We start from the raw sequence: 22,367 nt of genomic DNA on the forward strand, positions 1-22,367 counted from the left end.
ACCATATAGAATTATAATAAGCAAAGCTACAAGAAACATTTGTGAACACATGTACACATGTGCACAAGCATATATAGTCTCAATGTAAAATATATTCCTAACAGGTTTCAAAAAAAAAAAATTTAAAGCTGACATCAGTGGAATATTTAGATCAATTCTGATTTTATAGCATAATAAATAAAAGATGATTAACAGATGTTGACACTTGAAATATTTCTGATATGAGTTTGATCTTACCAATTAAAGTCTACTTGTACAAAGTAGATAAGCTAAAAATTATAAAGTACGTTATAAAAATATAAAATAACCATGTGTTTTTCAAAGGACAGATGCAGACAACAGATTTTACTTTTTTGAATGATCACTGATATTTATGATAAAGAAGATCAGAGGTATCTATAAAATGATCCAAACATTCAGCATGTACCTAAAAATTGTTAATGGCCTATTAAAGCTGAAGCATATCACTACAATAAAATATCACATATTTGGGCTGGGGATGTGGCTCAAGCAGTAACGCGCTCGCCTGGCAGGCGCAGGGTGCTGGGTTCGATCCCCCCCAGCACCCGCATAAAAATAAAATAAAGATGTTGTGTCCACCGAAAACTAAAAAATAAATAAGTATTTCTTAAAAATTCTCTCTAAAAATTTTTTTTAAAAAATCACATATTTTATGGAGTAAAATTTTTTTTTTCTTCTGAGGTTTTCTTGTTTTGTTTTTTGCAGAGATAGGAATTGAGCCCAGGGTCTCTTACTGCCCCAAAACATTTTTAGGCTACCAGGGATTGAACCCAGGGATGCTTAACCACTAAGCTACATCTGCAGTCCTTTTTTAATATTTTCTCTAGAGACAGGGTCTCACTGATTTGCTAGGTGCCTCACTAAGTTGCTTAAGCTGGCTTTGTACTCTCAATCCTCTTGCCTCAGCCTCCTGAGCCACTGGGATTGCAAGCGCACACCACCATACCTGGCTCCAAAACTTTTATATATATTTTAATATCCCAGTATTTTGAAAAGCATATTACTTTCATAAGCAGAATAAAATACTTAAACAAAAATGAACAAAAGCAAAAGTTTATTTATGTCAATAGTTGCAGAAACATAATACCACAGAGGTAAGAGGAGACAGCTACAACTGTGCTCTAATTTTTGGAGCTATCCTTCCTCCTAATTCAAAAATTTCTGTAACATAGTTAGGAATTTTTATTTTTATCTTCTTTCCTTTCCTGGCACCCACGATTTACCTGGTATCTATCTCTGTTTAGATAAGCAAAGATCAGTCCAAGTCCTGAATCTAATGTCTAATCTGAAACTTCATAATCCATAAAAAAGCTATGTTTAAATACATTTTTTAGAGCCTTTAAACAGCAGAGACAGAGTAACCTGTACTTTTTTCCCCCTAGATGACACCAGTAAGTTTATGACAACATAATTCTATTACTCTCATGAAACCATTAAACACAAGACACACCACTTCTACTAGCTCACGCTATCTTCGACAGTAAAATTTTTTAATTAAAAAAAATTCTCTTTGAATAACTTTTATCTATTGTAAGGGCTGGTGAACTACAGTCCCTGACTAAGGGCTTTTCTTTTTTTTTTTTAAATGATCTCTAAGTAAGGAATTCTTTTACATTTTCAAAGGTTCATGAAAATCCATGAGGCTCTGGGTTCAATACCTAGCATGACTCACTAAATAAATAGATGAAGAAACAAATATTTAAAGAGCAAGAAGAGGAGGGGGAAAAGGAAGAAGAAGAGGAGAGAAACCATATTCGGGCCACAGTCAAGAAATACAGTTTATCCTTTGGTTCCAAAACTACTTAGGGACAATTCTCATAGAACTGTACCTGAATTAAATTCAAAAGAACAGAGATTGTAAATGAGACACAAGCTACAAAATAGTAACTGTGAAACACTCCACTTCCAGCCAAGGTACAGATACTATTTGCAGAATAATTCTCCTGCTATAAATAACTAAAAACAAGGCAAAATGTATGTAACATCTCTTTTCAGAGTATAAATAAGGAACATAAGACAGAAAGGGCTGAGAAAATGGAAGCAAATTAAGTGAGCCCTATGTTCACCTTGGCATTTAGCCAGGGAACTTAGAAAACCCTGGTACAGAGAGGGAAAACTCAAGAACACTCCAGGCTCAATAATCTGAAAACACAAGATACAGAGTTTGAGAAAGCGGTAGCAGCAGCTGGTATTTGCTGAACAAATTACCAGGGAAGAGACAAATACTCAGAAAAGACAGACATTAAGCTACACTAAAATTAGGTAAAATTCTGTAAGGATGAATACAGAACAACTATCAGAGAGATATAAGATGAAAAATAACTGGTGTTCCCACAAGGATGTGGATACTTTTAAATTCAGATTAACCTTGAGTGATGAGATTTTGTCACTAAATACACTGATAAATCTAGATAACGGATTATTGTCTGCTTAAAAAAAAAACGATTATCAACTAAGACAATCTACAGTATATAGTACTAAATGAAGAAGGCCAATCTGAAAAGGCATAAGGGTAGAGAAAGTAAAAAGACTGGTTCGATCCTCAGCACCAAATAAATAAATAAATATATAAATAAATAAAAAGGTATTATGTCCAAGACTAGTCGTTTACAAAGGTTAGAGGGAAGAGAAAGATGAACAGATAGAACATAGATAATTTCTAAAACAGTGAAACTATTCTGTATATTATCACCATGATACATTTGCCATAGAATGATGAACACCAAGAGGGAACCCTAATGTAAATTATGAATTGTGGGTGACAATAATGTGTCATTGTAAACTTGTCAATTGTAATAAAAACTTAACTACAGTTTGGGATATCCATGGTTGGGGAAGGCTCTACGGTAAGGGAGGTAGGAAAGGTACAGCAATTCCTTATAATTTCAACTCAATTTTGCTATAAGCCTAAACACTATTCAGAAAAATAAAGACAGGGAGAGGAGGAGGGGGGAAAGAAAGCTTGTCAAACACCCAGGATAATCAACAGGGATCTCTAAAATGTTGCACACTAAAAACAGGGCTAAACTAACTTAACTTCTACAATGAAATCAATTCTAGAGCTGTTCTCAGAAGTTTAAAAAACCAAGCTCCCAAAAGATCAAACTAATTCAAAGCAAATTAACTGCATCACCCCCCCACATACACACACACACCCCAACACCCATGTTAAAAAAAAAAAAAAAAGTCAACAATCACTCTTTAGAGAAAGAAAATAAAGGAAAACAAGAACTCGATGAGGAGAAAAGTAGAAACTATTTATTTGTTTAGCTACTGGGGATTTAACCCAGGGGCACTCTACCACTGAGCAACATCCCAGCCCTTTTTGTTTCTTATTTTGAAACAGGGTCTCACTAAGTTGCTGAGGCTGGCCTCGAACTTGAAAAGTGCCCCTCAGTATCACAAAAAGAAAAAAAAAAAAAAGATGAGTTATGATTTTAGAATTCACTGGCTTAGGAAGGATTAACTGGCTCTCTTTCAAGGTAAACTGTCCCTCAATTCATCCATGAGCAAGAAATCCAGACAAAATATTTAAAAGCCCATGCAAGTACACACACACACACACACAGTAGGCAAAATAAGGGAAAGACTGTATACTGAGAAATACAAAATATTGATTTGACATTTAAGGCCTTAACAGAGATATATATCGTGATCATGGATAGGAAGGCTATATAAGTTTTGTAATTTGTCCCAAATTAATCTATAGACTTAATGTAATTCCAATCAAATTCCTTGTGTCTTCTTTGTAGAAATTTATACTCTAAAATGTGTATGCAATGCAAAGAATGCCAACAGCTATTGAGAGCCACAGCTGAAGGGGCCACAGCCAAAGGGGCGCCAGCAAACTTCCAGCTGCCAGTTGATGATTGGCTCACAGCGGCCCCAGCAAACTTCTAGCTGCCAACTGATTGGCTCCTCTGCGGTGATGCTCATTGGGCTGTTTCCCTGCCCTTTCAGACCACGGAGCTGCTCATTGGGGGACTTTTTTTGGCTCTGCCCACGTGACCCAGCAAATCAGCCTCAAGAGCAGGAGGAGTGGGGGAGGTTGAGAGGCTTGTGGGAAGCCTGTGGTGGCAGTTGGGCTCTGAAGGTTTTTCCTGAGGAGCTGTTTTGTTTGGCGTGTGTGGTTCTAAAAATAAAGTTCGTTTCTTTTGACAAGTGGCTCCTGAATTGTGCCCAGCCAGACTGCGACATTTGGTGGCCCATACGGGGACGAACCCACGACCTTGGCTTTATCAGCACCAAGCTCTGCAAACAGCCAAAGGGAAAAGAAAAAAAAAAAAAAAACAGAGTTGACTGGGCACAGTGGCATACTAATCCCAGTGGCTTGGGAGACTAAGGCAGGAGGATCATGAGTTCAAAGCCAGCCTCAGTAATTTAGTGGGGCCCTAAGCAACTCAGTGAGACTTCTGTCTCTAAATACAAAAAAAAAAAAAAAAAAAAGAGGCTGGGGATGTGGCTCAGTGGTTGAGTGCCCCTGGGTTCATTTCTCAGAATCACCAAAAAAAAAAAAAAAAAAAAAAACAGAGTTGGATGACATACACTAACTTTGTAAGTATGAAATTATTTCAAAATGAAAACTTAAGTTTTATTATCAGTAAATTATACCACAACAAAATGTATTTAATTTTTTAAAAAAATTTTCACTTACAACTAAGAAACTTATAAGGATAGTCCAATATGTACAAAATAGGTACTTTAAAGCTGCAAAACACTGCTGAGAGAAACTAAAGAGGATCTAAATAAATGGAAAGACATTATCATGTTTCATTAGCTGGAAGACTTACAATTATTTAGATCAATTCCCTCCAAAATTGTTGCCTGACACAGCACTTCTTCCTTTTTTTTTTTTTTTTTTAAGAAACTGACAAGCTCATACTAAATGTTATAATACAGAAATGCAAAAGATCTAGCATAGCAAAACAACTTTGAAAATAATGACTTAGAAGATCTAATATGAAGTTAAATTAACCAAGATAATATGGTATTACCTAAGGAAAACCATAGAGATTCATGGAAAAGAGTCCAGAAATGGACTCAAATGTATTAGGCCAACTAATATGCAACAAAAGTATGTAGATAAAGCAATTTGAAAAAACAAAAATCCGGGTTGGGGATATAGCTCAGTTGGTAGAGTGCCTGCCTCACAGGCACAAGGCCCTGGAGGGTTCAATCCCCAGTACCACCGAAAAAAAAAAAAAGTTCAGTTACAAATTTTGGGCTGGGAATGTGGCTCAAGTGGTAGCGCGCTCGCCTGGCATGCATGTGGCCCGGGTTCGATCCTCAGCACCACATACAAACAAAGATGTTGTGTCCACCGAAAACTAAAAAATAAATATTAAAATTCTCTCTCTCTCTCTCTCTTAAAAAAAAAAATCAATCAATCAATAAAGGTAAAAAAAAAAATCCCTTTAATAAATGGAACCATACTGGATATTCAAATGCAAAATATTTATTTTGACTCTTGCATTATACTACATACTAAAACTAACTCAAAATGGATTACTGATCCAAATATAAAATTTAAGGTTTCTAGGGAAAAAAGTTAAAAAAATCTTCATGATTTTAGGACATATTTATTAACACACAAAGGGCACACACTATAAAATTTTAATAACATATGGCTTCATCAATACTAAATACTTGTGCTTTACAAAGGATACTATTAAGATAATGAAAAGGCAAATCTCAGATGAGACGGATGTAGATGGAGAAAGATACAGAAATATACCCATCTATTTCTAGCTATAAATCAATCTATATTGACAGACATCCAAAGTATATAAATAAACTTTACATCTAAGAAACAAAAAGATGAACAACAAATTTCAAAATGGACAAAAATTTGAACACAGGCTTCATAAACTAGCATTTAGGAAAGGCCAATAAACAAAATGAAAAGATGTTGAACAGTCCTATTTATCAAGGAAGTGCAATTTACAACAATGAGATGTCACTATCCAACCCCACCCAATCCCACTAAAATAGCTGTAATTCAAAAGACAGAGACAACCTAATCAAATGGATAAATTCCATGAAAACTTATCAAAACAGATACAAGATTAAACATTAAATGTGACTAACATTACCTCAATTCAAACTGAATGCATAATTTAAAAAAACCTTCACCTCAAGAAATCTCCAGGCCCAGTTGGTTTCACTGGTGAATTCTTTTTAAAAAATTAATGAAGCTATAATCCCAATATTAACAAAAATTTTGACAGGAAAATCCTTAAGAAAATATTAGCAAAATCAGGGATAGAAATATGGCTGAGTGGTAGAGAATCTGCCTAGCATGAGCAAAGCCCTGGTTCAATATACATAACCCAAGAAAAAGAAAACATTAGCAAATGGAAGCCAACAACATGGGAATAGTAATATTCTTCAGCAATTTCTCAGGATAAAATGACAATATTTTTTAATGTAATAAAGCTTAAGCCTACTGGACAGAAACCAACAAAAATTAACCCCAAATGACAAAAAGCAATAACTACTTTAAGTGAAATCAGGAAATCAGTCAAAAGTAACTATTACCTTGATTATTACTTCAGGAAATCCTACAAGTTTTAGCAAAACCAATGAAATTATATGTGAGCAACCACTGGGGGTAAAAAAAAAAAAATCTATTCAATAATATGGTTTTTGTCTAGATCATTACAGACTCAAGTTTATTTTAAAAGCAACAAGATTTAACAGGGGCGGGCTGGGATTGTGGCTCAGTGGTAGAGTGCTTGCCTCACATGTGTGAGGCACTGGGTTCAATCCTCAGCACCACATAAAAATAAATAAATAGATAAATAAATAAAAATATTGAGTCCATCTACAATTAAGGAAATATTTTTTTAAAAAGATTTAACAGGAGAATTGTATAAAATTTTTAGGCTATTCCAGCAGTAGGAAACTGGAAATTAGAAAAATACTCCATTTTCAAAGGTAACAAAATACTTTGGTATAAATGACATAAGGAGAGGGCTGGAGTTCTAGCTCAGTGGCAGAGCGCTTGCCTAGTACGTGTGAGGCATTGGGTCCCATTCTCAGAACTACATAAAAATAATAAATGAATAAATAAAATAAAGATATTTTGCAAAATGACATAAGTATAAAGTATTTATTACTTGAAAACAATCAAAATTTTAATGAATGACATAAAACAAGATCTGTATAATAAGATGTGGCCCATAATACAATATGAAATAAAAATTCTGTTTATTTCCCAAAGTAATAGATAAATGTATGCTTTTGTAAATTAGAATTCCAACTTTGTCCCCCCCCCCCCCCACCAGTGCTAAGGATCAAACCCAGGGCCTCATCCATGCTGAGCAAGCATTTTACCACTCAGAGCTATATCCCAAATCCCTCCAATAATATTTTTGTATTGTTTAAAACTATGTTAAAATTTAGTGCCTTAATAAAAAGCTTAAAAAATAAAACAAAACAAATGAACAAAAAAATCCTGAGTTCTATGATATGGACCTGGAATCCCAGCTACTTACTTGGCTGAAGAAGGAGGATCATTTGAGTCCAGAGGTTCAAGCCTAACCAAAATAGCAAGATAAGTCTTTAAAAAAAAAAAAAAAAAAAGGCAAAAAAATCAAACACACACTGACTTGCCTCAGCAGACAGATGTCTATACCAAATATTCAATTAAAATATAGTAATAAAAAACTTTTTAGGGCATACTCGCCCACATCTCTATTCCCAGCAACTCAGGACACTAAGGCAAGAGGATCACAAGTTCAAGTCCAGTCTGGGTAACACAGAGAGACCCTGTCTCAAAATGAAATTTCAAAAGGACTGGCAGGTACCTCAGTGGTAGAGTACTTGACCAGTATGTGTGAGGCCCTGGGTTCAATGCCCAGTTTTGGGGAAGAAAGGGACTACTTAAAACAAATATCCAACAAAATAAATATGGTACTGACATAGCAATAAATATATTAATAGAACATAACAGAAATCCCAAATATAGATCCCAACATAAATAAAACATTAATATATCTCAGAGGTATCAATTCAGTTCAATGTTAAAAAGATGGAACTATTTAGATGAGAATTATGTGTTAGAACAACAGGCTACCCATCTAAAAAAAACTAAACCCCTAACATACCCAACATCCAAATGAAATGAGGCTTAAAAGCTAAAATATGAATTAAAGAGGTGTTATAATATCTTTTCTAGAATTATAAATTTTTACTAAAAAAAATGTTAAAGCAGAAAAACAAAGCAATAACAAGTTCATGGAGAGGAAGACTCAATATCATCAAACATGACATTCCTATTAAATTCCAAGTTAAGTTTTCATTATGTGGTTTTGTTAAGAAGTTAACAAGAGCTGGGCATGGTCCATGCTGCTTGACTTGGGAGGCTGTGGAGGGAGGATCCCCAAGTTCAAGGCCAGCCTCAGCAACTTACCAAGGACCCTTTAAGCACCTTAGTGAGACCCTGTCTCAAAATAAAAAGAGCTATGGTTAAGTGCTCCTAGGTTAAAATCCCCAATATCCAAAAAAAAAAAAAAAAAAAAAAAAAAAGCTAGCAAGATATTTCTAACATGAATAGTCAAGAACAGGCAATATCCTGAGGAACAATTTTCAGGGATATGTCCTATCAGATTACCAAGATTTATTATATAGCTAAATCAATTAAAACAACATGGTACTGGCACATGAATAAATAATCAGTCCCCTGGAACATTAACTGAGAAAGCATGGGGGGGGGGGGAGCCTCACAAATATTCAGCCTTATCACTAAGAAAAGGAGGCAGTATTTAATAAATGGTGATAAGATAATTCATTAACCTTCTGATACAAGATAAAATTAGTTCCCCAAGCAGTTCTTTATAAAAAATTAATCTAGGGTGATTCAACAGCTACATGCAACAGGTAAAACCAACAAGCATTGGTTAAAAAAATATATATATATAAAACTATTCATGTTTCTGATCTCAGACCAGGCAAGATTTTCTAAAATAAAATGATGGGAAAAAATGTAAACCAAAGGAAAAGACTAATACATTTATCTTCACTCAATTATATTAAATTTAATCAAGTTCTGCATATGCAAAGACTCTACAAAGACAAGACACAAATTGAGCATTATCTGCACCATCTGTAACTAGTAAGTTAACTTTTCAGAATATTTAGAAATCTCCTACAATTCAATAAGGAAAAGACCCAATTGCAAGTGAGCAATATATTTAACTGAGCAGTCATTTCACAAGAGAAATAAATTCTGGCCAATAAACAATTTTAAATGTTCAACTAAATATTTAATTATTACTAATAATAATTATTAATCAGGGAAATGCAAATTTAACACAAAACTAATTCCATGTTGCATTTTCCATACTGACAAAGTTTGAAGGTCTGATAAATTGAGTGTTGTAGGAATAAAGTTTTGCATTACTAGAAATTTGGGAATTTACACACTTTATATTTATGCAATCACCTTCTCAAATAAGCTCTACAACTCTGGGAGGTAAATTATGCGGACACAAAATTCAAGAACCACCTGTTCTTTGGGGATTCCTTATTAGGAAAGATTTATTTTCACATCTTTCAAATGCCTTAAAAAAAAATCAAAAGAAGTACATTTCCTGATACAAAAGTTACACTAAATTCATATTTTAGTGTCCATAAAGCTTTGATGAAAATGAATTAATTTAATTCATTCATGCACTGTTTATGGCTATGTTTGTACTACAGAGGCATAGCTAATTGCTCTAACAGAGACTATATGACCTATGAAGTCTAAATGTTTATTATCTGATCCTTCATAGAAAAAGTTTGCCAGTCCCTGCCCTAGATTTACAGATTCGAAATTTTTTTTAGAGAGAGACCCACCATAAGAAATACATCTTACACTGAATTTCATACAAGGTACTTTTTTGTTATCAGGAAAAATACATATAAATGTTCACAGAAGAAACGATTATAACAGAAAAACTTGAAGCTTCAAGAAATCTACAGACAAAATAATATAATTTAAAATTGTAATATATTTTTTAAGTATAAGGCTTAAAATATAAAATTCCTAAAAGAAAACAGAGGAAAAGCTTCCAGATACTGGATTTGGCAACAATTTCTTGGATATAGCACCAAAAGCACAAGCAACTAAAGCAAAAATAAGACAAATGGGCAACATTTTTTAAAAATATTTTTTTTAGTTGAAGATGGACACAATAACCTTTATTGTATTTATTTTTTATGTGGTAATGAGCATTAAACCCAATGCCTCACACATGCAAGGCAAGTGCTCTACCAATGGGCTACATTTAACTTGAAAACTTTATATCAAAGGAAACAATCAATAAAGTGAGAAAATAGCCAACAGAATAAGAAAAGATATCTGCAAATCATATATCTGATAAAGGGAAATATTTATACAGAACTCTTACAACTCATCAAAAACAAAACCAATCTGATTTTAAAATAGCCAATAACTTTAAGAGACATTTCTTCAAAGATGATCAACAAGCATATGAAAAGATGCTCAACATTACCAATCATTAAAGAAATGCAAATCAAAACTACAATGAGACACCATTTCATACTCATTAAGATAGACACTATCAAAAACAAAATAACAAGTATTGATGATGTACAAAAATTAAAACCCTTCTGCAACACTGGTAGGAATGTGAATTCTTCTAACCAGTGTAGAAAAATGTGAGGTAGTTTCTTAAAAAATTAAAAATGAATTATATGTGATCCAGTAATCCCACTTCTGAGTTTGAAAAACAAAAACAAACAGCCCAAAAAAAAAAAAAAAAAAAACAAACCATGAAGTCAACATCCCAAAGAGATATCTGCATACCCATTTTTTGCTGCAATGTTATTCACTACAGCAAAGAAGTAGAAACATCTCAAATGCCCATCAAAGAATAGATGAATAAATAAAACGTGATATGTGCATATCACATAATATTATTCAGCCTTAAAAAATAAGAAATTCTGACAAATATTTCAACAAAGATAAAACTTAAGAACATTATCCTAAGTTAATATTTCAACAAGAAAAGACAAATATTGTATGATTCTACTTATAGGAAGTAGCTAAAGAAGTGAAACTCTTAATAACAAAAAGAAAATTGTATAGAGGATAGGAAAGGCAGCAGAACACAACAGACACTAGAATGGCAATATGTAAATCAATGGATGTGTAACTGATGTGATTCTGCAATCTGTATATGGGGTAAAAATGGGAGCTCATAACCCACTTGAATCAAAGTGTGAAATATGATATATTAAGAACTATGTAATGTTTTGAACAGCCAACAATAAAAAATTAAAAAAAAGAAAAAAGAAAATTGTAGTTGTCAGGAGCTGGGAAGAGGGAGTAATAGGGATTTATTGTTCACTGAACACAGAGTTTCAGTGAACAATAATAAGATGCAAGGGTTCATCTTGAACAATGTGAATACAGTTAACCACTACTGAATTTCATGCTTATGATGGTTTGGGGTGATAAATTTTGTTATGTTTTTAACATAATTTTAAATAAACAGATAAATAAATGTGACATTTTTACATAATGAATTATCATATGTCAGTGACAAATGAATAAACTACAAACATCAATACAGCCAAATCTCAGGAATATAAAATGGAAAAAAAGCAAGGGTAACATATACACTATGATTCAAAACAATCCAAAGCTCAAAAGCAAGTAAAATGAAGTATATTATATAATATGGTGAAACAATTTTGAAAAGTAAGGAAATAAAGTTTAGAATAGTGATTACTTTCTGAAGATCTAGCTATTTATATGGGACTGGAGAACTGGCATCAAAAGTATGAAAATATACTTTTTTTTAAAAGCCTCATTTTTTTTATCTTTATTTTGTTTATTTATTTTTATGTGGTGCTGAGGATCGAACCCACGGTCTCATACACGAGAGGCGACTGCTCTACCGCTGAGCCATAACCCCAGCCCAAAAATATACTTTTTTTAAGTTAGGTAGCGAAGCCGATGATTTCGTTTTAATCTCTCATTATATTTTTGTGCTTATTTAATAATTTATAAAAATAGATTTCTAAAAATTCTAAGAAATTCTAGGACACCATATAATCAAGGGATAAGAAAAACTTCCTCAACCAAGACTACAAATCCAGATGTTACTTTTCAAATTGCTGAAATTTTTAAATATTAAAATACTTACTTAACAAAAGATAACAAAAAAGACAGTTAAACAAGAGAAATCAGGACACCAGCCTCCATTTTCAAGAGCCTTAAGTTATGCATTTCAAAAGTTAAAAACACTGAAGGTATACAGTGATTGTCTATCTTTTTAAGCGTATACCCAAATTTTCTTTAAAATGTTTACTTTAATATGCTATGACTCACCTTAACAATTATTATAATATGAAACGAGATTGCAACCTGGCATGAAAAAAAAAGTAGAAAAACAAGCAAAAGATATTCAACAAATATTTATGGCTAGACAATAGAGACAAGTTCAAATGTTAAACATATTGATTCAATAAGACTGAAGAACATGCAAATTAATGTTAACTCAGATGTCGTACATCTACTGGACTGCCAAATACTACAAAGAGGTATAATATATACTAATGAGTGGGACAAAGTATTCTTATATACTGCTGGCTAAAATGTTAGGTTTAAAGATTAAAAGCAGTCCACCAATACCTATTAAAATTAGGTATTTCCTTTATCCCATAATCTCCACTCTTCAGAATCTATGCACAAATACAAAAATCGCAAATAAATAAGGACATATATTAAAGGATTCTAAATGCATCATTTTTTTCATGGCAAAAGAGAAAAAAAACACTAAAACAATGTAAATGCCTTAAAAACAAAGGCAGAAAAAGACTTATTGTGGACTTAAATTAAAATATTATATAATTTAAGAGTTACAGCTATTCCAATTGTGATGGAAAGGTATCATGAAGTACTTTTGGAAGAGAAAAGTAAAACCGAGTATGTATATGATTCCACTTTTTAAAATTGTTTTTAATTCTAATTTGTTATATATGACAGAAGAATGCATATTACACATATTGAGCACATTTTTTCATATCTCTGGTTGTATACAAAGTATATTTACACCATTGTGTCTTTATACATGTACTTAGGATAATGATGTCCATCTCATTCCACCATCTTTTCTGCTCCATGTTTCCTCCCTCCCCCACCCCAAGCCCTTTGCTCTATCTAGAGTTTGACTAATACTCCTTTGCTCCCCTTCCCAACTACACTATAAATCAGCCTCCTTATAACAGAGAAAACATTTGGCATTTGGTTTTTTGGGATTAACTAACTTCACTTAGCATTATATTCTCCAACTCTATCCATTTGCCTGCAAATGCCATAATTTTATTCTCTTTTAATGCTGAGTAATATTCCATTGTGTATATATACCACAGTTTCTTCATCAATTCATCTACTGAAGGGCATCTAGGTTAGTTCCAAAGTTTAGCTATTGTGAATTGTGCTGCAATAAACATTGATTAGCTGTGTCCCTGTAGTATGCTGTTTTTAAGTCCTTTGGTTATAAACCGAGGAATAGGATAGCTGGGTCAAAATGTGGTTCCATTCCCAGTATTTCCAAGGAATTTCCATAATGCTCTCCATATAAGCTGCACCATTTTGCAGTCCCACCAGCAGTTTATGAGGGTGTCTTTTCCCCACATCCTCGCCAACACTTATTGTTGTCTGTATTCTCAATAGCTGCCATTCTGACAGGAGTGAGATGAAATCTTAGAGAAGTTTTGATTTGCATTTCTCTGAATGCTAGAAATGCTGAACATTTTTTCATGTATTTGTTGACTGATTGTATATCACCTTCTGAGAAGTGCCTTGGCCCATTTATTGATTCGGTTATTTGGGTTTTTTTGGTATTTAGATTTTTGAGTTCTTTATATATCCTAGAGATTAGTGCTCTATCTGATGTGCAAGGCATAAAAATTTGATCCCAAGATATAGGCTCTCTATTCACCTCACTGATTGTGCTTTTGCTGAGAAGAAGCGTTTTAGCTTGAATCAATCCCATTTATTAATATGACCCCACTTTTACTAAACAAAATATTACTCAAAACTCTTATGTATGTTTATCTATGTATGTTTATGGCTAATAATTTTATGAGCATTGATAAGAACTTGGAAGGCTACCTACAAAGTTGTTGAAGTGAACTGTGAAAAGGGATAGGGTTGATGACATGGAAAGAACAAACCAGCAGAAATGCAAAAAAAAAAAAAATCATACATGAACAGATTCATGCAATTTGTGAGTATGTATTACAGGAAGTGACTAATGCTGTGGAAATTCATTTACAGATATACAGTATGATTTTTTTGGGGGGCGGGGGGCGGTAGGCAATGCTTGGGATTAAATCCAGGGCTTTGTGCATGCGAGGCAAGCACTGTACCAACTGAGCTATATCCCCAGCCCCCTAGCATAAATTTTTTAAAACCTACTTTATGGTTTAGAATGCAATATTCAATTGCAGAATTCCATGCTGTGACAGCACATTGTAATTTCATAAAAATGGCCACGTTACGTCACACCCCATGTGCTTTCCAAAATGTGACCTAGACCACCTCCTATAAAGATGAAGACTCTGCAACTTCTTCTGAACCTGGGCAAGCCTATGACTTGCCTGTAGCCAATGGAATGTGGTAGAAGTGATATTTTGAGACTTCAGAAGTTCTACTAAAAAAGATGATCCAACTTCTGCCTTACTCACTGAATTACTAATTTGTGCGGGATCCCCAAGCCACCACTAAAAAAAGTCAGACTACATATGAGGAAAGCAAGCTCAGACTATTTTCCGGTGCTCAAGTCATTGTTCCATACTTTGAGTCCTCCTAGCCCATGCACCAGACATAAGTCAATAAACTTCCAGACTATACTTCCAGGTTATTCCAGGCTACTGTAGTCACCCCCAGCCTCCAAATCATCTGTCAAGACCCAAGCATTGTTTTGGGATGGGGAGTGATCCCTTTCTAAATACCTGAGCCACCTAGTCTTTGAGCATAATAAAATGGTTAATATTTTACATCAAATTTCAGGTGGTTTAAACTGCATGTAGTAATTAGAATGAAAATTCAAGATATGTTCTATCTTACACAATTTAGAAAATCCTGGAAAACTATGTCAACCGACTTTAAGACCAACACTTAAGATTAAAATGTCAAATTTCTAAAACACACATTACATAGTTAAATAATTAACTTTCACAAAATAACTGGAAGAAAACCAGTAAAGTCATCTCTCAGTATCCATGAAGGATTTGTTCCAGGACCCCTCATAGATTAAAAAAAATCTACAGGTACTGGATATGGTGACACACACCTGTAATCCCAGTGGCTGGGTTCAAAGCCAGTCTCAATGGTGAGGTGCTAAGCAACTCAGTGAGACCCTGTCTCTAAATAAAATATAAAATGGCTGGGGATGTGGCTCAGTGGTCAAGTGCCCCTGAGTTCAATCCCTGGTACCAAAAAACAAACAAACAACAAAACTCTCAAGGTGTTCAGGTGTTCAAGTTCCTTATATGACAAAATGGCATAGTATTTGCAAGTAAACTAGGCAAATCCTCTTGTATACTTTAAGTTGTCCAGATTACGTATCATATCTAAGATGATGTAATAGTTGTTATGCCTATTGTTTAGGGGAAATGACAAGGAAAAACACTACAAGTTCAGTACACATGCAATTTTTTCCCAAATATTTTTTATCTGAGCTTTACTGAATCCAAAGATACAGAACCCATGAATACGGAGGACCAAGTGTATTTTCTAAATAATTCAACATAAATAAGTTTCAAATATACACACTATTAAGTTAATAAATAATCAATAGACATTAGACTACTTCATCCATATGTTTCTGTGTACATGTGTTCTAAATGGTCACATTCTATTTCTTCATCTTCCATCAGAGAAACAGGTCAGAATCGTCTTACATTCAAAACCTTTACAATATGCTTTTATCACCCTCTAATCTTACTGACCAACCTGAACTAAATTCCACATACAACTTATGTCTTCAGTTTCCCTGACACTACTCAGTATTATTGATAACAATACTGAAACATAGCTGTAATTTGTTCACAAAAATACAGAAATAAAATAAAAATTAGTTTAGTCCATCTTTACACTGGTTACTGGTCAATATGCTCAATTCAAGAAGAACCTTTGTTTTTATTTAATGAATTAAAAATTGTAGAGAACTGTGAGGTGTTTTTCAGTTAAGGCTCTATCAATTCTCAAGTTACATCCCTAAAGAAACTTTAGGTTTCTTTTCAACATTTTTATAAGGATAATAGTCTTTCATAATGTTGGAAGAATTCAAATACTCAACAATAAACTATGTAAACAAAAATATGTAAACAGTTCTGGTTAAAAGGGAAAAACTTCAATTATCGGTTCTTTTTATTGTTTTCTTACATTTTACTTTTTTAAAATTGTATCAATTTTCTTAAATTGAACCATACTGATAAGGCAGATATAATTCAGACCCCCATAAGCAACAAGAAAATCCTCAATCATAGTTAATATCTTTAATATGCTTCAAAAGCTACTTTACAAATACCTTTATTTCTATCAAATAATTGTTATTCTCAAAAAACTGTGACTCCAATGAATTACAGGGCAATTCAGAAATAGATAATGAAAAATTTAAAAGGAGGGGCTTTAGAGTTATGTAAACTTGCATTCAAATCCTGACTCCAATTAAAAGCTAAATGGTATCTCTAAACCTTAGTTTTTTTTCCTTAGTAAATGAAGACAGCCATATTATCTTCATCCAAATGGTTACTAAGACAGATAATGCCCACTAATAACAATTCTCCTTCTCTTCCTTACTAAGAGATCCTCAATTTTATTTTTGGCACAGACTCAGCTACAGGACTATAATTTCCAGCTTTCTTTGAAGCTAGATTGGGCAATGAAATGTACACCCAATCACACAGGTAGAATTTCCATTTAAAAAAAAGTCCTAATTGCGTTAAGAAGTGTGCTTTTGGGCTGGGGATGTGGCTCAAGCAGTAGCGTGCTCGCCTGGCGTGGGTGCGGCCCGGGTTCGATCCTCAGCACCACATACAAACAAAGATGTTGTGTCCGCTGAAAACTAAAAAATAAATATTAAAAAATAAAAAATTTTAAAAAAAAAAGAAGTGTGCTTTTTTTTTTTTTTTTTTGCCTTCCTCCCCAGGGAACATCATGCATCTTAGAACACCAAGATATCTCGAAAATGGAAGCCATGCACTAAGGTTGTGATACAGAAAGCTGAAGGCCCCTGGATTCCTGAAAACTACAAACCCATATTATAATCGAGGCTTCTTGATTATGAGAAATAAATTTCTATCATGTTTCTATTATATAGTTAAGCTTAATATCCGAAAATAATAAATATCATTTTAAAGAATAATACATGTAAGGTTTTTCCACAAACTAGTACTCACTGCAAGTAATCAAAATAGATTTTTTTCATCCAAACAACATCTTCCACAACAAATCAATAATGCTTTTACTTTTCCTTTGAAGTTGTCAAGTTTATTATATTCAATAAACTTGCTCTATCTTTAGAAAATTAAACATTGCTAAGCTGGGCACACCTGTAATCCCAGCAACTAGGGAGGCTGAGGCAGGAGGGCAAAAAGTTGCCTCAGCAACTCAGTGAGACTATCTCAAAAAATAAAAAGGATGTAGCTCAGTGATTGAAAAACAATCTCCAGTACTGAAAAACAAACAAAATTAACTATTGCTGGATGACCAGTTGGTTATCGCAGAGTCATTTAATGAAAAGTCTTTAAGAAAACAGCTACGTGAATACGTTAAATAATCTCTTTATACTATCTGAACTTCTTTCACACTTCGCATAAACTATTAACAGATGGGGGAACATGAATGATTCACAGTTATCAGTCACTTTCTCTATTACCAATCTTACAAAAAACCCACAGCACACATTCTCCTGAAAAATGAACAAGATGGGCAACCACACCTTCTCTTCATACCCATAAAATGTTGAGCCTTGGACTGGGGTTGTGGCTTAGTGGTAGAATGCTTGCCTAGCATGTGCGAGGCCCTGAGTTTGATCCTCAGCACCACATAAGAATAAATAAATAAAATAAAGGTATTGTGTCCAACTAAAACTAAAAAATAAGTATTTTTTTTAAAAATGTTTTAGCCTTTTTTCTTTTAAATCCCATTCATTAAACATACTGTATCTCTGGAAAGTCAATTTAGAATACGATAAATCTCTTTTCTTTCTAGACATCTATCCCAAGACAAAGTGTAAGACCTTGAAACCATCTTTGGTATCCTGAATATTATTAGATAGCAGTATGCCCTTACCAATCCTGGATAAGGTTTCTAAATCTTCATGGAGAGAGGCTTAAGTGTTCCCTTAAAACGAGTCACTTCTCTGCTTCCAATATCCTTTTTTAAAAAAATATGTATTTTTTTTATTTATTCATTTATTTATTTTAGATAGATGGATACAACACAATGCCTTTATTTTTATGTGGTGCTGAGAATCGAACCCGTGTCCCGCTCATACTAGGCAAGCACTTTACCGCTGAGCCACAATCCCAGCCCCTTCCAATATCCTTTTAATGGCAAACTACCAGAAACGGAGAGAAAAAGGGAAACACTGTACTATTTATATCTGATATTTGGTATAAAACTGACTGCTTGTACATCTCCAGTTTTGTTTTGTTCTGTTGCAGTGCTAGGAATCAAACCCAGGGCCAAGAACTCTTATCACTAAGCTACATCCTTAGCCCTTCTCTAGCTTAACAATGTCCTGAGAGACTGGGGTAAAAAAGCCCTATTAGGGCTGGGGATGTGGCTCAAGCGGTAGCATGCTCGCCTGGCATGCGTGTGGCCCGGGTTCGATCCTCAGCACCACATACAAACAAAGATGTGTGTCCGCAGAAAAAAACTAAAAAAAAAAAAAAAAAAATTAAAATTCTCTCTCTCTCTCTCTCTCTCTCTCTCTCTCTCTCTCTCAAACAAAAACAAAAACAAAAAAGAAAGAAAAAGCCCTATTAGCCAGGTGCAGTAGCACACACCTGTAATCCCAGCAGCTTGGAAGGATGAGGCAAGAGGACTGCTAATTCAAAGCTAGCCTCAGCAACTTAAGGAGTCTCTAAACACCCTAGAAAGACCTTGTCTCTTTTTTTGTTTGTTGGCTGTTGTTGTTGTTGTTGTTTTTTAAAGGCTGGGAATGTGGATCAGTGGTTAAGCACACCTCAGTTCAATCCCTGGTTCCAAAAATTAAATAAACTTAAATGTTAGGTATAAGACTCTAGTTATAGCCACTTGATTATAGCTTTAAAAAAAAAAAAAACTTTTTTGTAATGGGAAATGGACAGAATGCCTTTATTTGTTTGTTTTTATGTGGTGCTCAGGATTGAATGAAGTGCCTCACACAGCTAGGCAAGTACTCTGCCACTGAGCTATAGCCCTAGTCCCTGATTACAGCTCTTAAGAGAAATTCCTGTTGCCACTTTTAAGATTGTTCTTATTGCAAAAACTAAAAAATAGAGCATCAGATTAAAACCTTCATCAGAAATTTTGGTTCATTTCCATTACCAATATACAAACTTAAGCATAGACATGTCTAGAGCATGTATGCAAGAATTATTTGGTAAGTACTGGGGCTGCAGCTCAGTGGTAAAGCACTTGCCTAGCATTCAATCCTCAGCACCACATAAAATTAATTAATTAATTAATTAAATGTATCGTGTTCATTTACAACAAAAAATATTTTCAAAAAATTATTTGGAGAAGGCTGGGGATGTGGCTCATAGTAGAGTACTTGCCTAGCAAGCATAAGATTCTAGGTTCGAATGCCAATCCAACAAAACAAAACAAAAAATTAATGAAAAGAAGAAATAGTGGCAGAGGAATGTGTCCTAAAAGCTCTGCTTTAACATTTGACTGTTTTCCTGATACATAATTGGTTCAAAGATGACCATCAGAATCAGGGTGGTCCAATCAATAATGTTTCCTCTAGGAACTTGAAATTAAAAACAAATTAAACAGAAAGACTAAAAGTCATTGGCATATAACTGTTTTCTGACAGGATAGGCTGATATCTTTTGCTGAGTACACTGGAGGAAATTTGTTTTTTTACCTCCACTCTAAATTCTATAGAATACCAAATTTACATCAAAGTGTTTCTTCTAGATAAACTAGCTAATCTACTTTGTTGCCAGCAACAATAATTAAATCCACTGAAGATAAGAATTAGTTAACTATCGATATCAAATAACAAAAAATTAAGACTAACTTAAAAAATGTAAACATTCAAAATATTAGCAAATTCCAAAAAGAAACAAGGTACTCATAGATTCTTCTGGTAGATGAAAACTTAAAAAAAAAAAAGGAAAGGAAAGGTACATTCCGCTGAAGTATTCTAATTGACAAAAGTTACACTCCATAAACAAACACAAACACATCCTTTAATGATTTATCAATTCTATTCTTAGAATTTATCCTTCAGAAACACCTTAACAAATATACAAAGACATGTAGAGGAAAACTTACCCAGTATTGTTTATAATAATGAAAAACTGAAAATAATTTACATATGTATAAAAGAGGAAGCTGGTTGAATTACAATATAGCCAAAGAATAAAATATTAAGTGGCCATTTAAAAGAATGCAAAAGGATTATATCCATTGACACACAAAGATTTCTATGCAGTTGAAAGAAAAAGGCAAGAATGGCATTCATAGGATTCCTGCACATATAAAAAAATTCCCATATACTATATGTGTGTGTATGCCCGCACGTGTGTGTGTGTGTGTGTGTGTGTATACATATATATTCATAGAAAAAAGTCTGGAAAGATATATATTAAACTCTTAAAGCCAGTTATCTTTAGCGAATGGTAATGACAAAGGTTTTTACTTTCTACTTTATTGATTTCTATACTATAAGTTGAATGTATTACTTTTATAATCATACAAAGAATTCTTTAAAATACTATAGCACAAAGATTCTAAAGAGAACATTGAAAGATGCTGTAAAAAAAGTAGAAACCTTTAAAATAATAAATATACTTTTCTATATAATTCACACTAGCACATAGTGTTATTATACTTCAACACATAAATAACTTGAGAGTAAAATATTTCTTGGAAAATAAAATGCAAGACTCTTATTATTCAAATTAATCTGCTAAAAGTACTGAAAGGATGTGATGAGATCTAGATTAAATATAACTGGTTCATCACATAAATTAGCACTAACCACTCTAATGCTAAATGCTTTGTCTAGACTTTCATCTGTCTAAAGATTTTTTTTTCAAATGGTACTTACAGTTCTCTACAATTTCATCAAAAACTGCACCACTTTTCTGTTCAAACTGAAAAAGCAAAAAAGGAAAGAGAAAAGTAACGTTATTCTCATAATCTTTTTTTTTTTTTTTTTTTGGTGCTGGGGATTGAACCCAGGGCCAGCTCAGCTATTATCCCCAGCCCTCACATTTCATTCATACTTCTTTGTATCCTTCCCTATTCCCCAAGGAGCTCTAATTTTCAAGCCAAATTATGCAAATGAACAACATAAACAAAAACATTTCCAAATGGAGTAAAATAAAATTTAGGATGACCAAAAACAGTTCTTCAAACCAAACCCAAGAAATACATTACATTCCCTATCTTATTAATCACTCTTAAAATAAATCACACAAGAGGATGATCATATATATCTATAATAATAATAATAAGCATAGTTAACACTTAAGAACTTACTAACTCTTAAGGAGAACTATGTAAAAACTTATCAAAACTAAACAGGGGCTGGGGTTGTCATTCAGTGGTAGAGCGCTTGCCTCGCCAACATGAGGCACTGGGTTCGATACTCAGTACTACATAAAAATAACAACTAAAGGTAGTTGTGTCCACCTATAACTAAAAAATATATATTAAAAAAACCTTAACAGAACAATTGGCAATGACAATTTCTGTTCTTAGGCTAAAGGCAGAAATTTGTTGTTCTTAAAATGAAAGTGAATCATATTACAGGGAAGTAGAGTCAAGTCTGAGGAAATTCTAGACCCTAAAAACAGACACAGAGGGAAAAGAAATTATAACATAGGTAATTCTACCAAGGAATTAAAGAAAGTAGTATGCTCCACCCTAAGTCTTTAAAGGACTCCTTACTTAAAGAAATCTTAGTATTCCAGACTCCTGAACACAAGAACATCACTTCTTGATAAACCTTGCCCAGAGTTGGCCACTCCATTCAAGACAGAAACAGAATTACCAAACTACCTACATAACTGCAAATAAAATATAGTAGGTATAGATAAACAGTACCTGATATTAATAATATGAGCACAAAATAAATAAACAATATTCCATGTTT

The 22,367-nt window shown here is 33.5% G+C and overlaps 1 protein-coding gene across 7 annotated transcripts in view; it reads right to left on the reverse strand.

Annotated features, from left to right (window-relative positions):
• Zmym4 (zinc finger MYM-type containing 4) overlaps nucleotides 1–22,367 on the reverse strand; it is a 145,833-nt gene that overhangs the window by 65,371 nt on the left and 58,095 nt on the right. For 5 of the 7 annotated variants that reach the window (XM_058570904.1, XM_058570907.1, XM_046468903.2 and 2 more), the window contains exon 2: nucleotides 21,318–21,363. The exons of 1 other annotated variant lie outside the window; for it this stretch is intronic. In XM_058570904.1, the coding sequence (XP_058426887.1) occupies nucleotides 21,318–21,363 (46 nt within the window). Of the gene's footprint in view, nucleotides 1–21,317; nucleotides 21,364–22,367 lie in introns of those variants that run through there. One more of the 7 variants, XM_058570909.1, reaches the window with a different exon arrangement.

The sequence above is a fragment of the Marmota monax genome, unplaced genomic scaffold (assembly GCF_021218885.2).
Source record: "Marmota monax isolate L192 unplaced genomic scaffold, Marmota_monax_Labrador192_F-V1.1 WCK01_AAM20220418_F8-fsc00008, whole genome shotgun sequence".
NCBI lineage: Eukaryota > Metazoa > Chordata > Mammalia > Rodentia > Sciuridae > Marmota > Marmota monax.